Source organism: Electrophorus electricus, chromosome 20, assembly GCF_041902795.1.
Source record: "Electrophorus electricus isolate QZ-2024a chromosome 20, ASM4190279v1, whole genome shotgun sequence".
Lineage (NCBI taxonomy): Eukaryota > Metazoa > Chordata > Actinopteri > Gymnotiformes > Gymnotidae > Electrophorus > Electrophorus electricus.
Genome location: NC_137516.1, coordinates 801,719 through 825,000, shown reverse-complemented (window position 1 = coordinate 825,000; position 23,282 = coordinate 801,719). Strand labels below are relative to the sequence as shown.

At 49.0% G+C, this 23,282-nt stretch overlaps 1 protein-coding gene across 2 annotated transcripts in view; it reads right to left on the bottom strand.

The window, feature by feature from the left end:
* The window catches only part of oxct1a (3-oxoacid CoA transferase 1a), a 21,979-nt gene extending 4,357 nt beyond the window's left edge, over positions 1 to 17,622 (bottom strand). For both annotated transcript variants that reach the window (XM_027026188.3, XM_027026189.3), the window contains exons 1-13: positions 17,463 to 17,622; positions 14,801 to 14,909; positions 14,627 to 14,717; positions 13,647 to 13,782; positions 13,178 to 13,327; positions 12,799 to 12,905; positions 12,034 to 12,094; positions 7,940 to 8,047; positions 7,734 to 7,854; positions 6,306 to 6,400; positions 5,886 to 5,934; positions 5,679 to 5,751; positions 4,135 to 4,210 (exon numbers count right to left, since the gene is read on the bottom strand). In XM_027026188.3, the coding sequence (XP_026881989.1) occupies positions 4,135 to 4,210; positions 5,679 to 5,751; positions 5,886 to 5,934; positions 6,306 to 6,400; positions 7,734 to 7,854; positions 7,940 to 8,047; positions 12,034 to 12,094; positions 12,799 to 12,905; positions 13,178 to 13,327; positions 13,647 to 13,782; positions 14,627 to 14,717; positions 14,801 to 14,909; positions 17,463 to 17,561 (1,275 nt within the window). In that variant the 5' untranslated portion in view covers positions 17,562 to 17,622. The remainder of the gene's footprint in view (positions 1 to 4,134; positions 4,211 to 5,678; positions 5,752 to 5,885; positions 5,935 to 6,305; positions 6,401 to 7,733; positions 7,855 to 7,939; positions 8,048 to 12,033; positions 12,095 to 12,798; positions 12,906 to 13,177; positions 13,328 to 13,646; positions 13,783 to 14,626; positions 14,718 to 14,800; positions 14,910 to 17,462) is intronic.
* Positions 17,623 to 23,282: the final 5,660 nt, after the last annotated feature.

Genomic DNA, 23,282 nt, shown 5'->3' with positions numbered 1-23,282 from the left:
GAGGCTTCCGTATGGTCAGACGATCTGTTAATGCCATTTTGATTGAGTTTCCGACCTCATAATGAGCACAGGGAGGAACACGGCACGAGGCTGACCAGGAATCTCAGCAGACACACTCCGTGTCTCCGCATGGAGACCTGCCACAAACCCCAAACACTCCGAACTGAACAACCCAAACACCCTGAAACAAACCCTGAATTAACAACAGGTGACCTTCCTCCTAGACTGACACAGCAGGGATACAACAGGAAGAAAATGTGAGATTACATCTAAAACGTGAGATTATATCTAAAACGTGGAGGATTTGGTTGTGGCTTGTCGGCTCATGCTGATGGCAGTGTTTCACGCTGGGGGGTCTGGATCTCATGAAAAGACTGTAACTTTAGTTGACAGCAGACTGCCAGGGAGAGTTTCCATGACAACAAATCAAATATTTCCCCTGCAACTTTGGCCATCTTCTCTTTTCAGGCTCGCTGACGGAGATGAGAAATTACGCCCTTCACTTGAGACCATTTCCTTTCGTCAGGCGTTTCCTGGTCTGCTGTGCTAACTTGACTCTCACCCACACACTCCACACGCATGCGTGTACACATGTGCACTTACATATACAGTCACATACGTGCACACACACTCTGCCTGGGCTGCTAACACACTACTACATTCTGACATTTCCCAGACAGCTGCTAAAGTTCTAGAGACAGATGCATTAAAGGTTGTGTGGCATCTCCCAGACAGCACAGCTGTCGGAGCTGGACTGACTCATCTCGGAGCTGCTGGACTGACTCATCTCTGCTGGACTGACTCATCTCGGAGCTGCTGGACTGACTCATCTCGGAGCTGCTGGACTGACTCATCTCGGAGCTGCTGGACTGACTCATCTCAGCTGGACTGACATCTCGGAGCTGCTGGACTGACTAATCTCAGCTGGACTGACTCATCTCGGAGCTGCTGGACTGACTCATCTCGGAGCTGCTGGACTGACTCAGTCAGCCCCCTCATTGTCCCTTTTTGCCAAACATAAGCAAACTCCACGAATGTGATTGTGCGTCCTGGTTGGATGTTTGCTGCATTTTGCTGGGCAGAAGTTAAGTTACTTAATTTCTAATCAGAAGGTTGCTGGTTCAAGTCCCTCCACTGCCATGTTGCCACTGTTGGGCCCCTGAGCAAGACCCTTAACCCTCAAGTTGGACTCAGTCATAACTGTAAGTCGCTTTGGATAAAAGTGTCAGATAAATGCTGTAAATGTAAATGGATGGAATTCATGGTGGGAATGCTGCAGGGGCGGGGCCTGGCATTCCTTCCAGCTAGTGAAACTCCCACAGAGATGTGGAGACATTTTTCAGGGTGTGCAGGTGCCCAGCCTCTAGCAGGCTAGAGTTAAACTCACTACAGCGTCTGTGAGCGCCATATGCCCCGTAGGTGGAGAACAAGTGTAAAAATAAGTATCCAAATATAAAATCATAAGAAACTGATAAAAACAAACAAACAAACAAACAAAAAAACAGGCAACGTTCCGTTTAACGTTACAGATCCGGATGCTGTTCAAAGCAGAGAAGTGCTGTCAGAGTCTGGGGGACAGGCTTTGGGATCACAAAACCATGTAACAGGCTGGGAGAGTTTCTGGAGGTGCATGAAGAGGAAGCCTGCATAGCCACCCATGCTTCAGCCTGTGAGGAGCAGGTATAAGCCTGACCCTGAGACTGAGACTGCTGCTCTTCCAGGTTAGGGTGGATGGACGTGACCCCTCCGTGGGATGCGAGTGGTCCGCGCGCTCCTGTAAGGGGTCCGACTCCTGACTCGTTCTCCACATATGCTGCGTCATGACTGAAATGACCGCATCCACCAGCCAGACTCTACTTTTGCACTCTTAACGGGGGACGTTATAAATGCTAATTCATAATTCACCAGATCTGACGCTTCTCTCGGCCGTCATTAAACCCGTTAGCGTGTCCTGCAGCCTGCCGATGTCAGGCTGCCCCCCGCCACACAGTGTGTGAGGGTGTGATGAAGCGCGACCTCGAACCACGTGGGCCCCGTGGCAGGAGAGAGCTGCTATCAGTGAAGGACCAGATGGGGCAGGATCATTTACCCCCTCCCCTCTCTTTTCTGTTTATTTTTTCTTTCACTCTGCCTCCCCCACTGGATGTATAGCTGCAGGCTTCTCGCTCGCTCTCTCTTGCTCTCCTGTCCCCGTGTGGGAGAGGTAGCCCAGTGTAATTGGTGGATTATGCTAATATCTCAGCCAGACAGGTCTGCTTCATTAACGGAGGGGAAGGCGAAATCAACCTGTAACACCCGACACAAACGCAGGACACCCAGATCTCTGCGCGCACAACACACACCCCCTGCTCTCTCACACTGCAGCGTGCTGCGTTCCTTCCGTTCAGGGCACCAGCTGACAAGTGTTTGCCTGTAGGATCATTAAATCAGAAAACTGCAAACCTATTCGAACCGAACGGAAATAAAACACAAGCTTCCTGTCAGGGTTTCTGGTACAAGTCACCTGTTCGGAACATTCTCTTCATACCCTATTTACAACATTTAATAACTCCATTAGCGACCATTTACATTTCAGCAGGCATTTTAAGCGGCGTTACCATAATAACTGTGTACATGTGCAGCCCAGATCCCATGTCCCACTGGGTACCGGCCCACTAATGCCGCGTCTCCTGGTACTGGCCCACTAACGCCGCCTCTCCTGGTACCGGCCCACTAACACTGCAATCCTCTGGAGCGCTGTCCTCATCAGGAAGGTGATCCAACACACAGGAACACAGCAAAGAGCAGCTTGTGAGAAATGACCTCCACCAACCTGCAGACGCTGGCCGCTGCCAGGTTGTCACTAGCAGGTAGGCGATATAAATGGCCCTGCGTGGTGTATGTCTGCGGGCAGCTCCGTATCGACCCTCCCGCCCTGTGCCACGGGCGGCAGGCGATAGAGCACGCCGTCTCCACAGCCCGCGATCACGCTCATGAATTTGTGAAAGGCCTTGGGAGAGGCGGGTGGAGGTGGAGGACGCCGGTGTCCAACTACGCTAACTGACACGTGGGGACAGCCTGCCGTCTTCAGTCCACAGCTGGAATTTCATGTGCCACATTTCCACATGTCAAAGACGAGCCGCAGCAGAGACGTCAGTCCTGCCCCCCTGTCTGCTACTGCCACTAATCACACATTCTCCTGCCCCCCTGTCTTCTACTGCCACTAATCACACATTCTCCTGCCCCCCTGTCTTCTACTGCCACTAATCACACATTCTCCTGCCCCCTGTCTGCTACTGCCACTAATCACACATTCTCCTGCCCCCCTGTCTTCTACTGCCACTAATCACACATTCTCCTGCCCCCCTGTCTTCTACTGCCACTAATCACACATTCTCCTGCCCCCCTGTCTTCTACTGCCACTAATCACACATTCTCCTGCCCCCCTGTCTTCTACTGCCACTAATCACACATTCTCCTGCCCCCCTGTCTGCTACTGCCACTAATCACACATTCTCCTGCCCCCCTGTCTGCTACTGCCACTAATCACACATTCTCCTGCCCCCCTGTCTTCTACTGCCACTAATCACACATTCTCCTGCCCCCCTGTCTTCTACTGCCACTAATCACACATTCTCCTGCCCCCCTGTCTGCTACTGCCACTTATCACACATTTTTGTTAGGAGAAGGGCAGCAAATGCCAGTGAAACACTCACATTTCTATTATACTTGTATAAAATGGCAGCATGTCTGTATTGTTTACCACTCTATAACAATACCCACAATCACTTGCTCCACAAAACAGGACTTCCCCCCTGCACCAACAATGGGATTACCCCACTGGGGTCAATAGTCTACAATGCAGCTCCCTTAGTTGCTCTGGCAGCTGTTAACAAGCAGCATACAGCTTGGTTCAGATGTAAACAAGCTGTAAATAAATTGTAAACAAACAGTATACAGCCTGGTTCAGATGTAAACAAACTAATTAAACCAAAAACAAACAGTATACAGCTTGGTTCAGATGTAAACAAGCTGTAAATAAACCATAAACAAACTGTAAACTTCAGCCACAGTAAACTAACATAGCATACAAGCTGGTCCTGATATCAGACGTGTACTGGCTGGTTCTAATGTGCAGGAATAACGGGTCCATACCGGGATCATCCAGTTGGCCAGATCTCCGAATTTAGACACCTGCAGGGCTCCCAGCATGGTGAGGTTGATATGGCCCCTACACAAAACAACAGCAGCAAAGTAAAGCAGCAAGCACATGGTACACATTCATAGCCACAAAACCACGGCATCACATGCAAAGGAAGGCTACACATATTCCCCAAACCCCCAAACCCACCCTGAACAGCCAGCAAGGCCCCGTCCAGCTGGCCCGGGTGTCTAACATGCAAAAAATGAAAAGAAGTGACAAACAAGTGAGATGCATCTAAGATGGGAAACGTGTACTGCTGCAAATCCAACACCTCTGAGCGAAGCAGCCAGGTGATGTCACACCGGCAGGTACGAGGCAGGACCGTCTCTGGGCCCTGCACTGGGGCAGGAGCGGAGGCCAGAGGCCAGCGCGGCTAATGTGCGAAGGCCTCGCAGACATCGTCTGGTGCACAGCCCCGACACGACTCGCGCAGGGCAAACGCGCCACAGCACTGACGCATCGCGCGGAGGAGGAAGGAATTAGCCATCCAGGGGAAAAAAAAAAAAATCAATCAAAACCTACAACACACCAGTGGAGCGACTTTAGGCAGACGGGAGCTCGTCTCTACTGTGGCCACAAGTGGAAAAATCAACACAAACACAACAAAAAAAACCTCCTGCGGAATTAATTCAGAGGAAACACCGCACAGAAACGGAGTGCAGAAAGGAAAGTGCTGTTAAGAGAGCAGACAGACAGGGAGGATGTGGAATCAAGGCGCGTGGGTGTGTGTGTGTGTGCGTGGTCCATCAGTGGAGTGCCGCTCCTGGTCTCCTAGCGCCAGACTGGACGTGAGGAGAGAAGACTCCTCCCTCTCCTCTCAACCACCACTCTGAGTGCGCTCCAAATGTCAGGGGGAGGGGCTCGAGGCACCGCTGCCTCCGCACACATTAACCCTTGACTGACAGCTCAGTGCTCCCATCAGCAGCCCCCTCCCTCCTATTGGCATCTGTGAAATCAGAAATGGGCTCCGTGCAGGCCAGTCCAGTCTAAAAGACACGCCCCCTCAGGCCCAGTGCCTGCAGGGCGGTCCAGTCTAAAAGACACGCCCCCTCAGGCCCAGTACGTGCAGGGCGGTCCAGTCTAAAAGACACGCCCCCTCAGGCCCAGTACGTGCAGGGCGGTCCAGTCTAAAAGACACGCCCCCTCAGGTCCAGTACGTGCAGGGCGGTCCAGTCTAAAAGACACGCCCCCTCAGGCCCAGTGCAAGCAGGGCGGTCCAGTCTAAAAGACACGCCCCCTCAGGCCCAGTGCAAGCAGGGCGGTCCAGTCTAAAAGACACGCCCCCTCAGGCCCAGTGCATGCAGGGCGGTCCAGTCTAAAAGACACGCCCCCTCAGGCCCAGTGCATGCAGGGCGGTCCTGTGTAAAAGACACGCCCCTCCAGTCCATCCTATTCTTGGAGCAACACAATGTTCTTTTCTGCTCCATCCAAAACCCAGAACTGCAGAAACATACAGAAACATAATGTAGATGTCCCAGAAATCTTTGCTTCTCACCCTCTAATCATCGCAAAGGACTCATCACTGGAGAAGTAGGCAGCTCCGGGGCGGACTGTCACAGTCTCCTTTCCTACAGGGGCGGGTACACACACACACACACACACACACACACACACACACACAATCAGCCACGCCCACCGTACCACCCTGCCCATTGTCTGCTGTACTCCATGCTGCCTGAGGCGGGGCACGGGGACGACTTACCAGCATTGATGAGATCAGCGTCCACCTCGTGCTCGGCAGGATACGGGCCCTGCCCCCCCACGCAGCACAGGAAATCAACAGCACTCATCAGTACTTCCCAGCAAACGCCATTTAGAAAACTATTACTACATAAAACCTGATTGCAGTTTCAATTAATAGTTCAAAGAAAAGGACAAAGTACAAAGACCGAATCAAACATACGAAGTTTAGACGTCTCCAAAGACAAAATCACACACGCACACACCCACACCCCCCCCACACACACCCACAGGACCCAAACATGCCGAAAGCCCCTGTGCTCTTCAACAATACTGCATACTGTCCCCGAGGGTCATAATGTCACACTTTCTAAACACCTTCAAACACCACGGAAGACAGCTAGCGACAGTGGGATCCTGAAGATGGAAAGAGAACACTTACCAATCCCAGAATGCCGTTCTCACTCTGCAGGTGCACGCTGATGTCAGGTTTGATATAGTTACTGGCCAACATGGGAATCCCAATGCCCAGGTTAGCTGAAGCGGGTGTGAAAAGCATCGTTAGCACAGAACAGAGTGGTGGTGTGTCACGGAAATGACGTGATGCACATGTGGAAAAAGAAAAAAAGAGAGGAAGGTCAACCTCTCCTAGATCTGAGCCAGACCTCAGCATTTCTGAAGACCCCCGTTAACCCAGATCCATCAAACTCCGTTAGACCCTGCTAACCCAGGCCATCAAACCCCGGCCATCAAACCCCGTTAGCCCAGGCCATCAAACCCCGGCCATCAAACCCCGTTAGCCCAGGCCTTCAAACCCCGGCCATCAAACCCCGTTAGCCCAGGCCTTCAAACCCCGGCCATCTAACCCCGTTAGCCCAGGCCTTCATACCCCGGCCATCTAACTCTGTTAACTCAGGCCATCTAACTCCGTTAGACCCCGTTAACCCTGGCCATCAAACCCCGTTAACCCAGGCTATCTAACCTCGTTAGACCCTGTTAATCCTAGCCATCTAACCCCGTTAACCCTGGCCATCTAAACCCGTTAACCCTCGCCATCTAACCTCCGTAGACCCCGTTAACTCTGGCCATCAAACCCCGTTAACCCAGGCCATCTAACCCTGTTAGACCTCGTTAACCCTGGTCATCAAACCCCGTTAACCCTGGCCATCAAACCCCCTTAACCCTGGCCATCAAACCCCCTTAACCCTGGCCATCAAACCCCGTTAGACCCTGTTAATCCTAGCCATCAAACCCCGTTAACTCAAGCCATCTAACCCCGTTAGAGCCCGTTAACCCTGGCCATCTAACCCCGTTAACCCTGGCCATCTAAACCCGTTAACCCTCGCCATCTAACCTCCGTAGACCCCGTTAACTCTGGCCATCAAACCCCATTAACCCTGGCCATCAAACCCCATTAGACCCCGTTAACCCTGGCCATCAAACCCCGTTAGACCCCGTTAACCCTGGCCATCAAACCCAGTTAGACCCCGTTAACCCAAACCATCTAACCCCGTTAACCCTGGCCATCAAACCCCGTTAACCTAGATCCATCAAACCTCGTTAACCCAGATCCATCAAACCTCGTTAACCCAGATCCATCTAACCTCGTTAACCCAGATCCATCTAACCTCGTTAACCCAGATCCATCTAACCTCATTAGACCCCGTTAACCCTGGCCATCTAACTCCATTAACCCTGGCCATCTAACCCCATTAACACTGGCCATCTAACCCTGTTAACCCAGATCCATCTAACCCCATTAACCCAGATCCATTTAACCCCATTAGACCCCGTTAACCCGATCCATCAAACCCCATTAACCCTGGTCATCTAACCCTGACCCTTTCTGTTTAAACTGTTCTGTTCGTACCGTACATGCCGTCCTCAAACTCCAGCGCTGCTCTGCGGATGATGCGTTCTCTCACCAGGTCCGACTCTTTCCCAGGTTTGGGCTTCTCTGTTGGCGACGCTGTCTTCTTTACCGTGCGTTTCTATGGGAGGGGAGCGCACCAGCACATAAGCACCCGTGTGGAGGGAGGCAGACGCCGGCATGCACAGCAGGGGGTGCCGTCTCACCTCAATGCGCTTTTCATACTGGTCGCCCTTAACGATCCGGTGCACATAGATGCTGGGAATATGAATGTCTTCCTCTGTAAATGTGCCCACATCCACAATCTCTTCCACCTGAGGAGACATACTAGAACCATCATACACACACACTCACACACACTCCACCAACACAGTTTGGGGTCGGAGGAAACCAGTGTTCAGCCTGCCATCATAAAGCTCAGAATTAGCACTGAAACACCCAAATGAGCATGCAGTCCCAGACGCCACCGTCAGCTCCGACACCGTCAGCTTTGCCCCCGTGTGTACAAAGCTTCCCTAATTCTTTAATCCATCACAGCAGGACAAGCAGCTCTGTAATGCTACTGGGAGAAACACTCTCTGTATTCCAGCAGGGTGGTGATTTAGGTCAACAACCAGAGACACACATGCAGCTCAACACCACTCGCGTTACGGACCCGAGAATGCTGAGAAACCCACCAATCACACACAGCCTGTTCTGGGGCCAAGAGCAGGAGGTCCTCATGCTGTCCCTTATGGGATGATCCCCCAACACCACCACTAAAATACTACCACCAAAACCCCACTGAAACACCTCACTACTAGAAACACCAACACATCACTAAAACATTCAAACAAAGTAATCCCTAGAATAGAATGAGAGAGTCATAAACAATCTCTCACTATGCTATTGGCTGGACTACCGTAAACCCCCACTACCGTAAACTAAACTGTACTTGTGTAAAGGTTCAGTTGCACTCCCAGTAGCATAAACACACACTTCTACTAGTGTAAACGCGCCACAGTGGGAGACGTCATAGTGGCACTGAGCAGCCCTGGAGGACTGAGCAGTTCAGCTGTTTCACAGCTTCAGACAACATCACGAAGTCTTCCCTCTCTCAAAGAGACATTCTCTCACGAAGAGACATTCTCTCTCTCTCTCTCTCTCTCTCTCTCTCTCTCTCACACATCTTAGCTTTTCCTTTCAGGAGCAAAGTAAGTTCTTAAAATAGTGGGTAGAAAGCATCAGCTGGGATAAAGGGAGACGCAGGAGGCGAATCCATGAGCCCAAAGCCACCTCTAGCCATAGGGGAGGAGAGAGGAGCAGAGAGGGGAGTGCAGAGAGGAGAGAGCAGGTGACCCAGCTCTGTCCTCAGCATGCAGCTCCCTCTGTCTACAGCACCTCCTGCAGGGCCCAGGAGGACCGTCCCGCCTGGAGCCCACTGTCTCAGCGTTGTCATGGTAACAACCAGTGGCGTTTGCATTTGTCTTAAGGGTGAATGGGGAGGGCAGCTGTTGAACCAAGCGCTCAGTCAGACTGTGTGTGTGTGTGTGTGTGTGTGTGTGTGTGTGTGTGTGTGAGAGATGCCAGCTCTGCAGAATAAATATTAGGGTACTGGATTCAGTCCAACCCATTGAAAATCAAGTGTTCAGTTTAAGATACCAGCAGCCGTTTAAGGGTTGTAGCTACAGAGTTCATTTTCTGGACAGAAGGACATTTGCAGATCTTTTCATCTGGTCTACAGATCTCGCTGGTCTTATTTATCTTGTCTAATCTGCACTTCTCATTTGTCACTCTTCAATTTTACAGCCAAGACAGTAGCAGTAGCAGAACTGTCAGGCAATGCAGACGAACCACGTGTGAATTCATTCCCCCACTGACCCTCCTGTCTGAATTGAAGTGAATTATTCCCCTCAGAGAGCCCACAGCCACGCCCAGAGCCCACAGCCCAGGTCACATGTGAGAACATGAAACGGTCCGGCCAATGAGGGAGGGTTACCACCCAGAATGAAGATGAGCCGAGTGTGCGAGCGTCTCCCACAACCACTCCAAAACAGCTGGGTTACACAGACTAAACACCACAATAAACACCAGCCACTCTGTAAAAGCTTAACCTCATTAAAAGCTTCTTCAGGAGGACAGTTAGACTACAGGTGACCTTTAGCCATGCCGCTAGAGCAGAGTGAAGACTTTAGCAACACGGGAAACACTGGAAGAGTTGTGTGGTTGTGTTGGAAACTGCGCAGGGAGCCGTTATGGCTGAATGTTTGATATTCATTACGATTTCAGCGAACAATTATATTGCCCTTGCTGGATGAGTCAACGTTTAATTTATGGAAATGTAAACACTAGTTTTGACAGTAGGGGGGCGGCAACTAACGTTGGCTTGGATTCCTGTCACACCAGGACCACTGGCTACTCTCCAGGGTGCCGAGTCCAGCTGGTCCAGCGACGTGATGTCCGGCAGGAGGCAGAAGTGTGCGCAGTCCACCATGACGAACCACACCTGCACTCACTCACCTCCTGCTGCCCGGCCGCACTGGAGACTGGAGAGCCTGGAACCCCCTCCTAACCTGCAACTCTCTCCCGTTAGAGGAACCGCAGTGCCCACTGGGGGAGAAGCCAGCCCACACTAGCCCAGCTGCAGGGGCCTGTGGGACAGTGGCTCCCAGGAGCCTCCAGACTGGACAGAGCCGCATGTATATTCTCCCCTCAGAGGTGTGAAGTCCTCGTGCTGCTCACGCCACGGATGTGCTCCTCACACCGGGGGGGGCGCCGATCACTCAGGCATTAGATGAACAAGCTCAGACAGCGTGAGCAGCAGCTGGTGGAACACGGTGCACTGCATTATGGGACCTCCATCAAGAGTGAGCGATGATGTAAATTAGACTGCATGTGCAAGCTGGACGTATCCGCAGATCTACAGCTAGCCCGGTCCTGTTAGTGTCAGCCCAGCGGAGACGCGGTGGGGAGCTCGGAACGTCCTCGTCCCTGCTGCAGACTGACGGAAGTTGTGTGCAACTTTCACACATCGTGCAGATCTCTCCAACACTCATGAAAACCTGCACCCTGGTTTCTGTGGCCCAGCTGTGCGATCGCTAATTTATGTGCAACACACCAAAAGAGTAATGAGGGATTTGAATCGAACAAAAGCAGGTTTGGGGGGGGACTGACACCTTTGAGGATGGATTTCATCAATAACCAATGAGCCTGATTTTACAACACACACACACACACACACACAACCTGCAGCTTCCGCGGTAGGCTCCACTCGGTGGTGCCACAGCACCGGCGGCACACAAACGGAGGCTGGCTGAGATGATCTCCTCACGTCCCACAATGCTTCAGATCTCCTCTACCTGCCATAACCACAACATTATGTCCCCAATGGAGCAGGCAGGCAGGCATGCGTTGCCTGGCAACCAGCTGGCTAACTCCATTATATTTCCTTTTTTTGTTTGTTTTTTTTGTTTTTTTTCCCGGTGGTGGTGGTTGTTGTCAGTCCCACCAAATAAGGTTTTAGGGGACATGGTGTTCGCCCACGTGGGTGGGGTGGGGTGTGGAGAGGGGCACCCCCTCACCTCCACACGCTTCACAGCTGCCTCGGCGTATCTCCAGAACTACACGTCCCAGAAGGTACAGCATATCCCAGCATGCTGCACACCACGGCCGCCGAGGCTGGCAGAGGGTGGCTCCGCTCTGCAAACACTTCAGCTCAGCCAAGCAACTAAAAATGGGTCTGCCTTATTTACCTCAGAAATCTCACACACACACACACACACACACACACATACACACAAGCCTACACAGGACATACAGGATGCAGAGATAGTAAGACCCGCACAAACACATCCAAGCAAAGTTTCCAGGAGAGAGGTGGAATTGAACAGGCCGGATCTCTGACCTGCAACAGCCGTAGGAAACGCAGTGTGACAGAAGGTTGGGGCTTTTTTAATCTGATCCCTGCTGAGAACACGAAATGACCAGAGCCACAAAAAAAAACAAAACACTTTTGTCCAACACACACACACATACACGCACACACAAACACAGAGGCACAGATGCATACACACGCAGAGCAGCTCCACACTGGTTTCCAGTCCTGATAAGGTTCTCTGTAGTGCCATAATGACAGCATTACCAGGAGTAAAGTTTCCTTAATGACCCCCCTAATCCTCCTTTATTGGTCTAGCCCAGATAACTGCGCTACTGTAGGAACACAGACAGACAGACAGACACCACGCCGTCAAGTCCATCATTAACAAGGGCGGCCCCTTCACATGGAGGTCCGGAGGACCGTGGGGGGAACGGGTCCGCTCACCTCCACGATGGTCACCCTCGCTGCCTTACACATGGGCTGGTTGAAGTTTCTGGCGGTTTTCCTGTTCGGAGACAGCAGAGTGAGAGACGTGTGGTGCAGTCATCTGATCCAAACACTCAGGAAAACACACCACAAAACTCTCCATTTCAGCTCAAACATACCAGGCCACAGCAAGAGATGTTCACTAAAATGAAAACATTGCCCTCTGGTGGAGAATAAACTGAATAAACATGACCTTCAGTTTGTATCTCCACTACACTGAGGCTTGTTTATGTGGTCTGGACCAAAATGGAGAATACACACACACACACACACACACATTTTAGCACTGTAACAGGATAAACACTGTAACACAGCCCTCATCTGACATACATGCAGAAATCAAACATTGCTAGCATTTCTGAGGCTTTTATCCAAAACGTCTTACAACTCTGACTGAACACAACTTGAGTAACTGAGGTTTAAGGGTTTTGTTCAGGGACCCAACAGTGGCAACCTGGCAGTAGTAGGACTTGAACCAGCAACCTTCTGATTACTAGACCAGTACCTTCACCACTGAGCACCACTGCCCACACCTTCGTCATCCTCCTCCTCCTCCAACACCAGGTCTTTTTTAACTGTTATTTCATATGGGTCAGGATATTTCTGCAGGGATATTTATACACCATGCCTGCCTGTCTGTCAGGGGACACTGAGCTACACTACAGCCCTCGTCCTCTGGACTGAGGGCTTGCGGGAGACGTGCAGGTGACGAGGCGGCGATACCTGAAGATGACATTTCCCGCTCTGTCTGCTTTCCAGGCTTTTGCCAGGGCGTAGTCCCCCGTTATGGCTGTCTCCATGATGAAGTGTCTGCCCCTGAACTCACGCACCTGCAAAGCAGACAGTCAGGACAGGAAAGGGTTCCTCTACAGAGTCTGTACATCAGATGTCACAACACAACCCCCCACCACTAGACACACACAGGATACACTGCAAGACAACAGAATAATGGATATTGTGTTGCTGGGTTTTGTGTTCTCTGAAGAGCTTCGTAAAAATATGAACACACACAAACAGCAGCTACCGTCATTTCACTACTCAGTAAAGCCTGACTCTGGAGCTGGGTGTGGCCAGCCAGTGGGGGCATGGCCAAGATGCGCACCTCTCTGGCATGGCTGGCTATGGCCACACTTCCATCGCTGCTGTACCGGATGGGAGCTCCACCTTCTTGGATGAGCGTTCCGTACCCAGTAGCCGTGAAGAAGGCGGGAATGCCAGCACCTCCGGCGCGGATCCTCTCCGCCAGTGTTCCCTGAAATCAGACGGGACGGAACAATCGGAGCCTGCAGGCGGAACTGACCAACTGGCGTAAGGGTTCAGACCCAGCAGAACTCAGGAGTGTTACACGGCTAACAGAGGAACCAGAACCCTTTACGCTTAGTACACAAACACTCACACACTGTCTGAATGAAGGACAGATTTAGGAATAAAATAATGAAGTTACTAGAACACATCTGCCCATGTTCTGTTCGGGTCTGGTAACATCAGGGTGTCAGTGAGCGTGCAGCCACACAGGACCCCAGACACACACACACACACACACACACACACACGTCCCCAGGTGGTCTCACCTGTGGCGTCAGCTCTACCTCCAGCTCCCCACTCAGGTACTGCCTCTCAAACTCCATGTTCTCACCCACGTAGGACGAGATCATTCGCTTGATTTGTTTGGTCTTAAGGAGGAGGCCCAGGCCAAAGTCATCCACCCTACGTGCGCGCGCACACACACACACACACACACACCAGCCAGCATAATTGTCATCTACCCTATACACACCCACTCATGCCCTCCAGCATAATACACTCTGCATGCAGCTCCCTTGTAATGGAAACCAATAACCAACTGGTTTTTCTTTCTCATGTTTGTCTACAAATCTGTAACACTCACTGTTTCTCACATTCAACATTGTGTTAAATTACAATTAACACAACCAGCATTGCGGAACGTCAGAACGTCACTGTGCCTCTGTCGCATGTTTGGTGATTTCTACAAAAAATGAACTTGGGGAGAACCTCTGAACTTCTGTTTAAAACAAAAACCATAAGTAATGAAGGCATATGTTGAGTGTGTGTGTGTGTGTGTGTGTGTCCACGTCCACTCCGCACGCGCATACGCGCGTGTGTGTCTGTGCTCCGTCCCACATGTAGGGCTGAAGTGAATCTCCAGTAGCAGGGTGAAGCACTGACACGAGAAGATGAATCACTAATTAACACGTAGAATGACTAACTGGGCGTAACGGACAGTGGAGGGAAGAGCCAGAGTCCTCAGAGAGCTGGACACTACTGGACGCCACTGCTGAAACTCACCACCACGCGCACAATGCTTTGCTCCACACCAGCAGAACTGGTCAAAGGCAAAGTTGATGTGGACACTCAGCGGGTGTTCCGTTTGGTACCTGTGCTGCACTGACACTACGAACAGACATTTATCTCCACTCACCCCGCGTCAGTACTGACCCCGGTCAGTCTCCACTCACCCCGCGTCAGTACTGACCCCGGTCAGTCTCCACTCACCCTGCGTCAGTACTGACCCCGGTCAGTCTCCACTCACCCTGCATTATTACTGACTGCAGTCAGCTCCTTCACTCCCGTCTTCAGTAAACTGTTGATCAGATTCTCAGGGATGCCACACAGTCCAAATCCTGCACACAAGTTTAAAAAAGACAAAACTGTAACCTGCACAATGGGGCCACTCACCACAGGCCTGAACCCTGGAATAACGTACCTCCAACCAGAATAGTGGCTCCATCAGGAATATCTTTCACTGCCTCCGTGGCGCTGGAGTAGAACTTGGACCTCCGGTGGCTGGAGGTGGAGAAGTAGCAGCCACATGTCTGCAGGACGGAGATGTTCAGATCAGAGGATGAACGAATCGCAGTAGGACCAGTCAGCTCCCACAACACACGTCTCTGACCCTCATCCAAACCCCATCCTGAACTGGGTGCTGTACTGAGTTTATTGCTGGAGGCTCTAAATCACGGCAAGTGCCACTAAACAGAAAACAAGTCAGACTGTAGACACCACAAACCAGACAGTGAGGGGATAATGTCTTCTTGGAATTACAAGGGTATGGACACACTCGGACATGGATTACTTACACACACACACACACACACACACACACACACACACACACACACACACGTGTATACACATTTCATTAAATTCTGTAGTGTAGTAAGTTATAACTGTACATCCCAATAAACTTTAACTTCATTTTATAGATATTATCACAAAACAAGCGTTTCAGACTGAGACACAGCCTTTATGACACAGCCTTTATGACAGTTTCATGGCTCTGTCGCTATGGCAACTACTGATAGATACCTTATTTTATGCTGTTTTATAATAACTACAAACAACACAGTTGGAGTTCCACTGGGCACAAAATGTGACTGGAATCGAACCTAAACCGAATCTAAACGGAGTGCAAAACCAGACTCTGATTCCAGACGCAGGTCACCTGATCCACACGCAACACTGTATGGGTAGAGTTACTGAGATAAACGCTGAATATGAGCCTTCTGTAACGGCTCAGGGAGAAAACAAACGAGACAAACGCTGAATATGAGCCTTCTGTAACGGCTCAGGGAGAAAACAAACGAGACAAACGCTGAATACGAGCCTTCTGTAACAGCTCTGGTGGTTAAATGTGAAGTGTGTTATTATGGAACAGTGACAAGACCGCCAAGAAGCACGCCACCTTCAAGAGTAGAAAGGACAGAGGATGTTTTGACTCAACAATGCCCTAGAAACCTGCTCAGCCAACTTCACATCTCAGCCAGTGACTTATAGAGCAAGACAGGACATGGAAACTTGCAACCAAATCCTGTTCATGCCTCAAACAGCCACGATATTAACTGATATCATGATATCAGAACAGCTTGTAATGGCTTTATTGTACTTAAACAAGTCTTATTAATATCCTGACAATCAGTAGTATGACTGTCATGCTCTCACAGTTCTAAACTCTAATTGCTCACTCTACTAGAAACACCTACTCTATAGCTGAACCTACGAGGCTGACATATTTTGCAGTTAAGTGTAAATTGTACTGCACCCACCACTACTGTACTGACGTCAGCTGACTGCCTGGAGTTCTGTTCTCTATGTGTGTTGTGTCATCATTTATGGCCTGTTTGATGCATGACTTAGTTTTGACCAAAGAGCAGGTGCTAGCTGGACGCATTTTTATACAGACTTATATTTTAAACTCTCTTATACACACATGCAGTCATCACAGCCCAATTTACAAAACTGGTCATTAAGAAATAAGGTCACAGGAAACATGGCACAACTGTGCCAAGAACAAGACCAGTTCTCTTCAGTCAGTAAACCTCTGGACACACAGCACTGACCACAGCAGGGTCCCAGAGGCTGCGGTACGTACGTACCCCTCCGAACTGGAGGCCAACTGCCTGTGTTGGATCCACGCCTGAGACTTCAGAATGTCATGTGAGAGTTGCTACAGCAACTGGCACTCCCATGTAAGTGGGACTGTGAGTGTGGCCCAGGGTTGCAGGAGGCCCAGTAAATGGAGACAGGGCTACAAACAGGAACAGGTCATGCAGAACAGCCCATTGGAACAGGATTGGTCCAGTTCACTGAAGCTTCCAAACGCACTTTATAAAACACAAGGCTATTATCGGCGTCTGTGCGGTGTGTCTTATCTGGGGCTGCTACCTGCTCAGTGTTTAAGTGCAGGACCAGTGTTGGCAGCACCTCTCCAGCCTTGACTCTGACCTTTAAACCCCACCTGATAAACCTGCACAAGCACACATCCACAACCAAGAAACTACAAAGTCCCAGTTTATATATTTATTTATGTGTGTGTGAACGGGGTTAGCAGTGAGTGCAAGAGGGTTGCGAGCATCAACTTCTATTTAACGGACATTGCCGAGCGCGTTATCGTATTGTGATATGGCACAGCAGCCTGACGTGGAGACGGAGCTGTTGCATGCGAGTGAAACACCAGCTACTGCTGCACGAGATAGCGCGGGTCTAACGATCAGAGCGTGCATATTAAATACTGGACATTTCTAACAGAACTTTGCACCCTCGCCCTCTCACCACCAATGAAGGTCAAATCTCTCCAATCCGACTGTGTTTGTGAAGGTTGACCAGCAGGTCGCAGGTCGGCCAGCTACAGTAGAAGCGCGAGCACTCTGACTCCCCAAGGACGTCCGCGCGCCATCAGCAACTAACTAAGCCACCTCGTGCAGCGCACTTTATAAGAGATGTTTGTTCTGTGTACGACAATGCAAAAGCACGCGTCTGTTACCACCCCTGCTTGCAGCACAAACCCTGGCCCGGGGCAGCTGCGTGCGCGCACCCCACAGCAGCGGCCCACTGGAGTCTAATACTCGTTCAGAATCTCCATCACTGACCTTGCTGAGGGCACTTCGCGAGAAGCTCACGCGGGCGGCCACGCTCACGTTCCTCACGAGTATGTTCTCAGCTCTGGACAACAGCGCGAGAGTCGCCATGTTTACGAAGCACGGTCCGATGGTGATGCGTACGCAGCGTGCCCGCAGGCGGAGAGGGGCGGGCCCAGCCGGTGAGTGACAGGGGCTGGGGCCTCTAAATTTAACTCTAAGGACTGTGAGTCAGGAGGCTAGGTCCAACTCCTGAGGGTATTTGCGGCCAACGTTAACATGCTGTGAAACATTTGAAAGTTGCCGAATTATCTTAAAGTTGAATTAGGTCTAAACGTATGCATTAATACGTGAGAGGCATTGGGCTGCATTAGAGAAAGCGCTCGTGAAATGGATTGCATGTTTTTTGTAAAAATGACTATTAACAAACGTGTAAGTTGTTTAATTCTTCTTCCGCTATATGCAGCTTTTTCATCCACGCTTCTCGCCTGACCGACACTTCCGCCCACAATGCGCCCTGGCCACGCCCCTTCTCCCACGTGACTAGCCAACGGCGCCTGTCCCCCGCGCCGCGCGCGTTACGTGGTGATCCTGTAGGGGGCAGTTACAGTAAAAATGTCCGCAGCTATTACACCATAACGAGTTAGGTTCACTCGGACAGGAGACTAACACACAGAAGGATGCAAACCGTTAACTGAAGGAAGAAACAAGCGAATTCTCTGGTTTACCCAAATATACTTTAAAAAAGCAGACGAAACACTGTTTTGGCTGGAGTGGCTTTCTTTAATAAGCCCATGTGCAATAATGATTGATCTGCTTAGGTGGGTGCGAGCACGGTTTTACCCCAGGCTGTCCCCAGTTCGCGCGCTCTGCACACACGTGGATCAAAGCTTCAATATTCGCCGAATTCCCGGTCACGGTTTCTGCGCGGCAGGTTGCGCGCACACACGTCAGACACGTTTCAGCAGAGAATGATGTGGTACAGTCGATTAGTTTGCCATCACGATGACAGGCGTTTAATCAGTACGAGTGGATAAGGAAACTTGGTTAGAAACACAGACATGTAGCCTACATCTGCCACAGACACAGAGTATCTTTGTGTCACACACACACACACACTTAAAGACTACCATATCTTTATCTTGTCCGTTTTTCCTGCGCTACAGAATTAGCTGCCAGGAGATGGCAGCAGAGCAGTGAAACGGTCGTCTACATTTATGGTGGACAGAGTGGAATCAGAGCTCACGCGACGAGAGCATGGTCAGTCATACTGGATGGTCATGCATGAGTGTCATCACTGGGAATGAAACTGAGCTCAGAATTCCAGCAACAGACGTCTTGGACATTTGCACCATCTGCCCATATAAAAAGCTTTGCAAGTCCACCATACCTGAAGCCATGCACTCTGCTGTGTGTTTGTCAGCTTGGACAGTCTTTCAGCAGTCAGACCTTCCATTCATGGAGTCTGTCAGTTTCTTAATCTGTTGATGATCAACTTTTTGTACAGTAGCAACCACAGCCTCCCAGACACTGTTCAGAGAGCTGAACTGTTTTTCTTCACCATAAATCTCCCATTTAAGTAAGGCCCACAAGTTCTCAATAGGGTTTAGCTCAAGTGAGGAAGGACAATGTCATTATTCTTTCATCTGTAAGGGGTTTACTGGCTAACGCAGTGGAACTTTATATACGGGCCCGTCCATCTGGTCCATCAGGTCACTCACATCTCATCAGTCCATAAAACCTTAAAAATCTGTCTTCAGATATTTTTGGCCTAGTCTTGATGTTTCACTTTATGTGTCCCGTTCAGTGGTGGTGGGGTTTCAGCCTTCCTTAACTTGGCCGTGTCTCTGAGTACTGAACACCTTGTACTTCTGAGCACTCCCGGTAGGTTGCAGTGACAGCACTGGAGGATAATGGGTTCAACCACTTCACGGTTGATTCTTTTCAAATATTTGCCAGTTAATATGATTTTTTTTCTCAACACATTTCTTGCGACCCTGTTGGCTATTTTCAACAAACTATTTGATGGCTTTGTGATCACACCCTGATATATTTGAAATTTTAAGAGTGCTGAATCCCTCTGAAAAGCTTTTTACAATTTTTGACTTTTCAGAGTCAGTGAAATCTCTTTTTGGCCCATTTTACTTTAGGAAAAGAATCAGTTTTTAAATGAAGGTTTTTATTATTAATGGTAAAAAATCCAAACCTACATGGCCCTGTGTGAAAATGTGATTGCGCCCCCCCAAAAGATCCTCAAAAGCTAGACAGCATGCTGCAATCCATAGAAATTCAGGAACAAATGAGATACAAAGTAATTGAGATCTGTCAGTCTGGAAAAGGTTATAGAGTAATTTCTAAAGCTTTGGGACTCCAGCAAACCACAGCGATTATCCACAAATGGCAAAAACATGGAACAGTAGTGAACCATCCCAAGAGTGGCCGGCCGACCAAAATTACCCCAAGAGCACAGCAAAGACTCATCCAAGAGGTCACAAAAGACCTCGCAATAACATCTAAAGAACTGCAGACCTCACTTGCCTCAGTTAAGGTCAGAGTTCATGACTCCACCATCAGAAAGAGACTGGGCAAAAATGGCCTGCATGGCAGAGTTCTGAGACGAAAACTACAGCTGAGCAAAAAGAACATAAAGGAAAACATCTTGATGAGCCCAAAGACTTTTGGGAAAATACTTGAGACGAGACAAAAGTTGACACCTTTTTGGAAGGTGTATGTCCCATTACATCTGGCGTAAAAGTAACACAGCATTTCAGAAAAGGAACATCATACCAATCGTAAAATATGGAGATGCTAGTGTGATGGTCTGGAAGACTTGCTGTGGTAAATGGAACCATGAATTCCGCTATCTACCAAAAAATCCTGAAGGTCAATGTCCGGCCATCTGTTCATGACCTCAGGCTGAAGCGCACTTGGGTTCTGCAGCAGGACAATGATCCAAGACACACCAGCAAGTCCACCTCTGAATGGCTTAAGAAAAAACTAAATGAAGACTTTGGAGTGGCCTAGTCAAAGTCCTGTCCTGAATCCGTTTGATATGCTGTGGCATGACCTTAAAAATGCAGTTCATGCTCGAAAAACCTCCAATGTGGCCAAATTACAATAATTCTGCAACGAGGAGTAGGCCAAAATTCCTCCACAGTGTTGTAAAAGACTCATTGGCAGTTATCGCAAACACTTGATTGCAGTTGTTGCTGCTAAGGGTGCCTCAACCAGTTATTAGGTTTAGGGGGCAATCACTTTTTCACACAGGCCCATGTAGGTTTGGATTTTTTTCCCCCTTAATAAAAACCTTCATTTAAAACCGCATTTTGTGTGTACTTGTGTTATCTTTGTCTAATATTTAAATTTGCTTGATGATCTGAAACATTTAAGTGTGACAAACATGCAAAAAAAAAAAGATATCAGGAAGGGGGCAAACACTTTTTCACGTGGGTGCGTGCGTGTGTGTGTGTGGATATATATATATATATGTATGTGTGTATGTATGTGTGTGTATATACATATGTATGTATGTGTGTATATGTGTATATATATATATATATAGGGATTAACAGTCAGGCTGCCTCAGATGAGTATGATATGTGAGAGGCCAAGAGGGCTTTAAATGTCATTAGTACGAATCACGAAAGTGTACCAGGACACACAGACTGTCCAATGGCACACATCCAGCACTTTAGACCCACCAACATTTTCCATAGGCTGGTCAATAGCACACAACCAGCACTTTAGACCCTCCCACATTTACCACAGCCTGGCCAATGGCATACAACCAGCACTTTAGACCCGCCCACATTTACCACAGCCTGGCCAATGGCATACAACCAGCACTTTAGACCCTCCCACATTTACCACAGCCTGGCCAATGGCATACAACCAGCACTTTAGATTCACCCACATTTACCAATCAAAAAATGAACTGTATGTTGATTTTGTAGACATAAACAGCAAAATGAAAATTTGCACAAAAACTCTTGTGTGTAAAATAAAAAAACAAAAAAAATGAACCATTTCTGATTTCTTTCGTTTCCGGTTCAGTGCATGAATAAAAAATAAGGGGACGTTTTCCTATTGTCTATTTTAGGATTAGAAATGCAAAACAGATTAACGAGAGGTACATGGAGCATTTAGGTGTGCTGTTTATTTGACTTTATGATTAGATGGTGAAACTGTCAAACCAAACAAAGAACATCAACAGAACCAAAAATGAGAACTGACACGTTTTTCTGTTTTTCAGGGTCGTTTCTGAAAACGAAATTCAAGTGACCAAAGGTACACAGACCTCTGGTTCTGCCCGAGAAGCAGGTCATTTCTGATCTTATTTAAGGCACCAGCACACGGCAGGCTGTTTTATTAACTGTGATGTTAATGTGGCTCAAGTGTGATGTTGCTTCATCACAGTAGTTCAGCGCGGGTCTTCCTGAAACCTTCCACCCACTCGCTGATCCAGAGACCCCACCTGGATGGGATGCGTCCTGGAGTGTTGGAGTGTGAACGCAGCTTGTGGTCAGAGAGATTCCTGCTGCAGAGGACCAAGCAAGCAAGAGAGAGTCTACATTCATTAAAAAGCTTGAAATATGTCACAGTTCAGTGGAAGGGAAGAATGTGCTCTGCTTTTGAATCCTTAACATGGAACTTCAGAGTTTGTGTCTGGACATGCAGAGACATTTGTACATCATCTAGGCAAAAGAATGACACCAAACAGAAAAAAATCTAACGATTTCTGAATTCCTAATATGGCATTTGCGGAACAAAAACATGTGTTAACTCGTGGAACAGAAATATAAAGTTTAATTACAGAAGGGAGGATGGAAGGAGAAGTGTCTCATACTGGTAATCCCAGATTTATACATACTGGTAATCTCAGATTTATATATGCTTTTTAATCCCAGATTTATACATACTGTTAATCCCAGGTTTATACATCTTTTTAAACATGAACCCCAAAGCACATTTAGCATGGTTATTATCTCCAGACATAAACATGTACATGTGTTCATATATGTAGCAGGTTCCTGGGTGTCAGGTGATGACATACAGGTGTTCTGGTTCCCTGTCTGCTTGAAAGGAGTGTAGACAGTCTTGAGTCCATATAAAGGGAACCGGAAAGGGAATGTTTGTGTGTGTGTGGGGGAGGCACTGTAGGTGAGCCTTTGTCAGTGGAACAGGTCCAGGATGCTAACACAAGGCCCTTCTCCAACTCACCTCTCAGTCTTCCCTTCACACGCTAATGTTCTAATACAGCAGCTCGCTACAGAGGAAAGTGTTGTTGTGATAGTAAACAAGGAAAGAAAAACACCCCCACCGTAGTTTTTAAGTGTAGTATTTTTGTAGCGGCTCACTGGTGACTGGGAGAACCCAACTGATGAGAAAGTCCTCCTCCCTCTGACAATTAGATGCTTCCAGTGAGGCAATTTCTTTCAACCGCATAACCGGTGATTGTGAAATCTCCCAGCAGTAGTGAGAGCGTCAGAGCTCACGTCAGCTGAAAGTTGGGATAAAGTATCACGCAGTCCTGGACCAGCGCCAGACTTAACCAGAGGCAGACTCCATGGCAACAACATAATTGTGCCAGCGTTTACCTTTTGATGCTCTTTTTCCTAGTCTTCCGTTGTCTTCCCTAGTTTTTCCTAGTCTTCCGTTGTCTTCCCTAGTTTTTCCTAGTCTTCCGTTGTCTTCCCTAGTTTTCCCTAGTCTTCCGTTGTCTTCCCTAGTTTTCCCTAGTCTTCCGTTGTCTTCCCTAGTTTTCCCTAGTCTTCCATAGTCTTCCCTAGTCTGAGCTCAGCACCCTTCTGCAGGCACAGAAATACTCTTTTT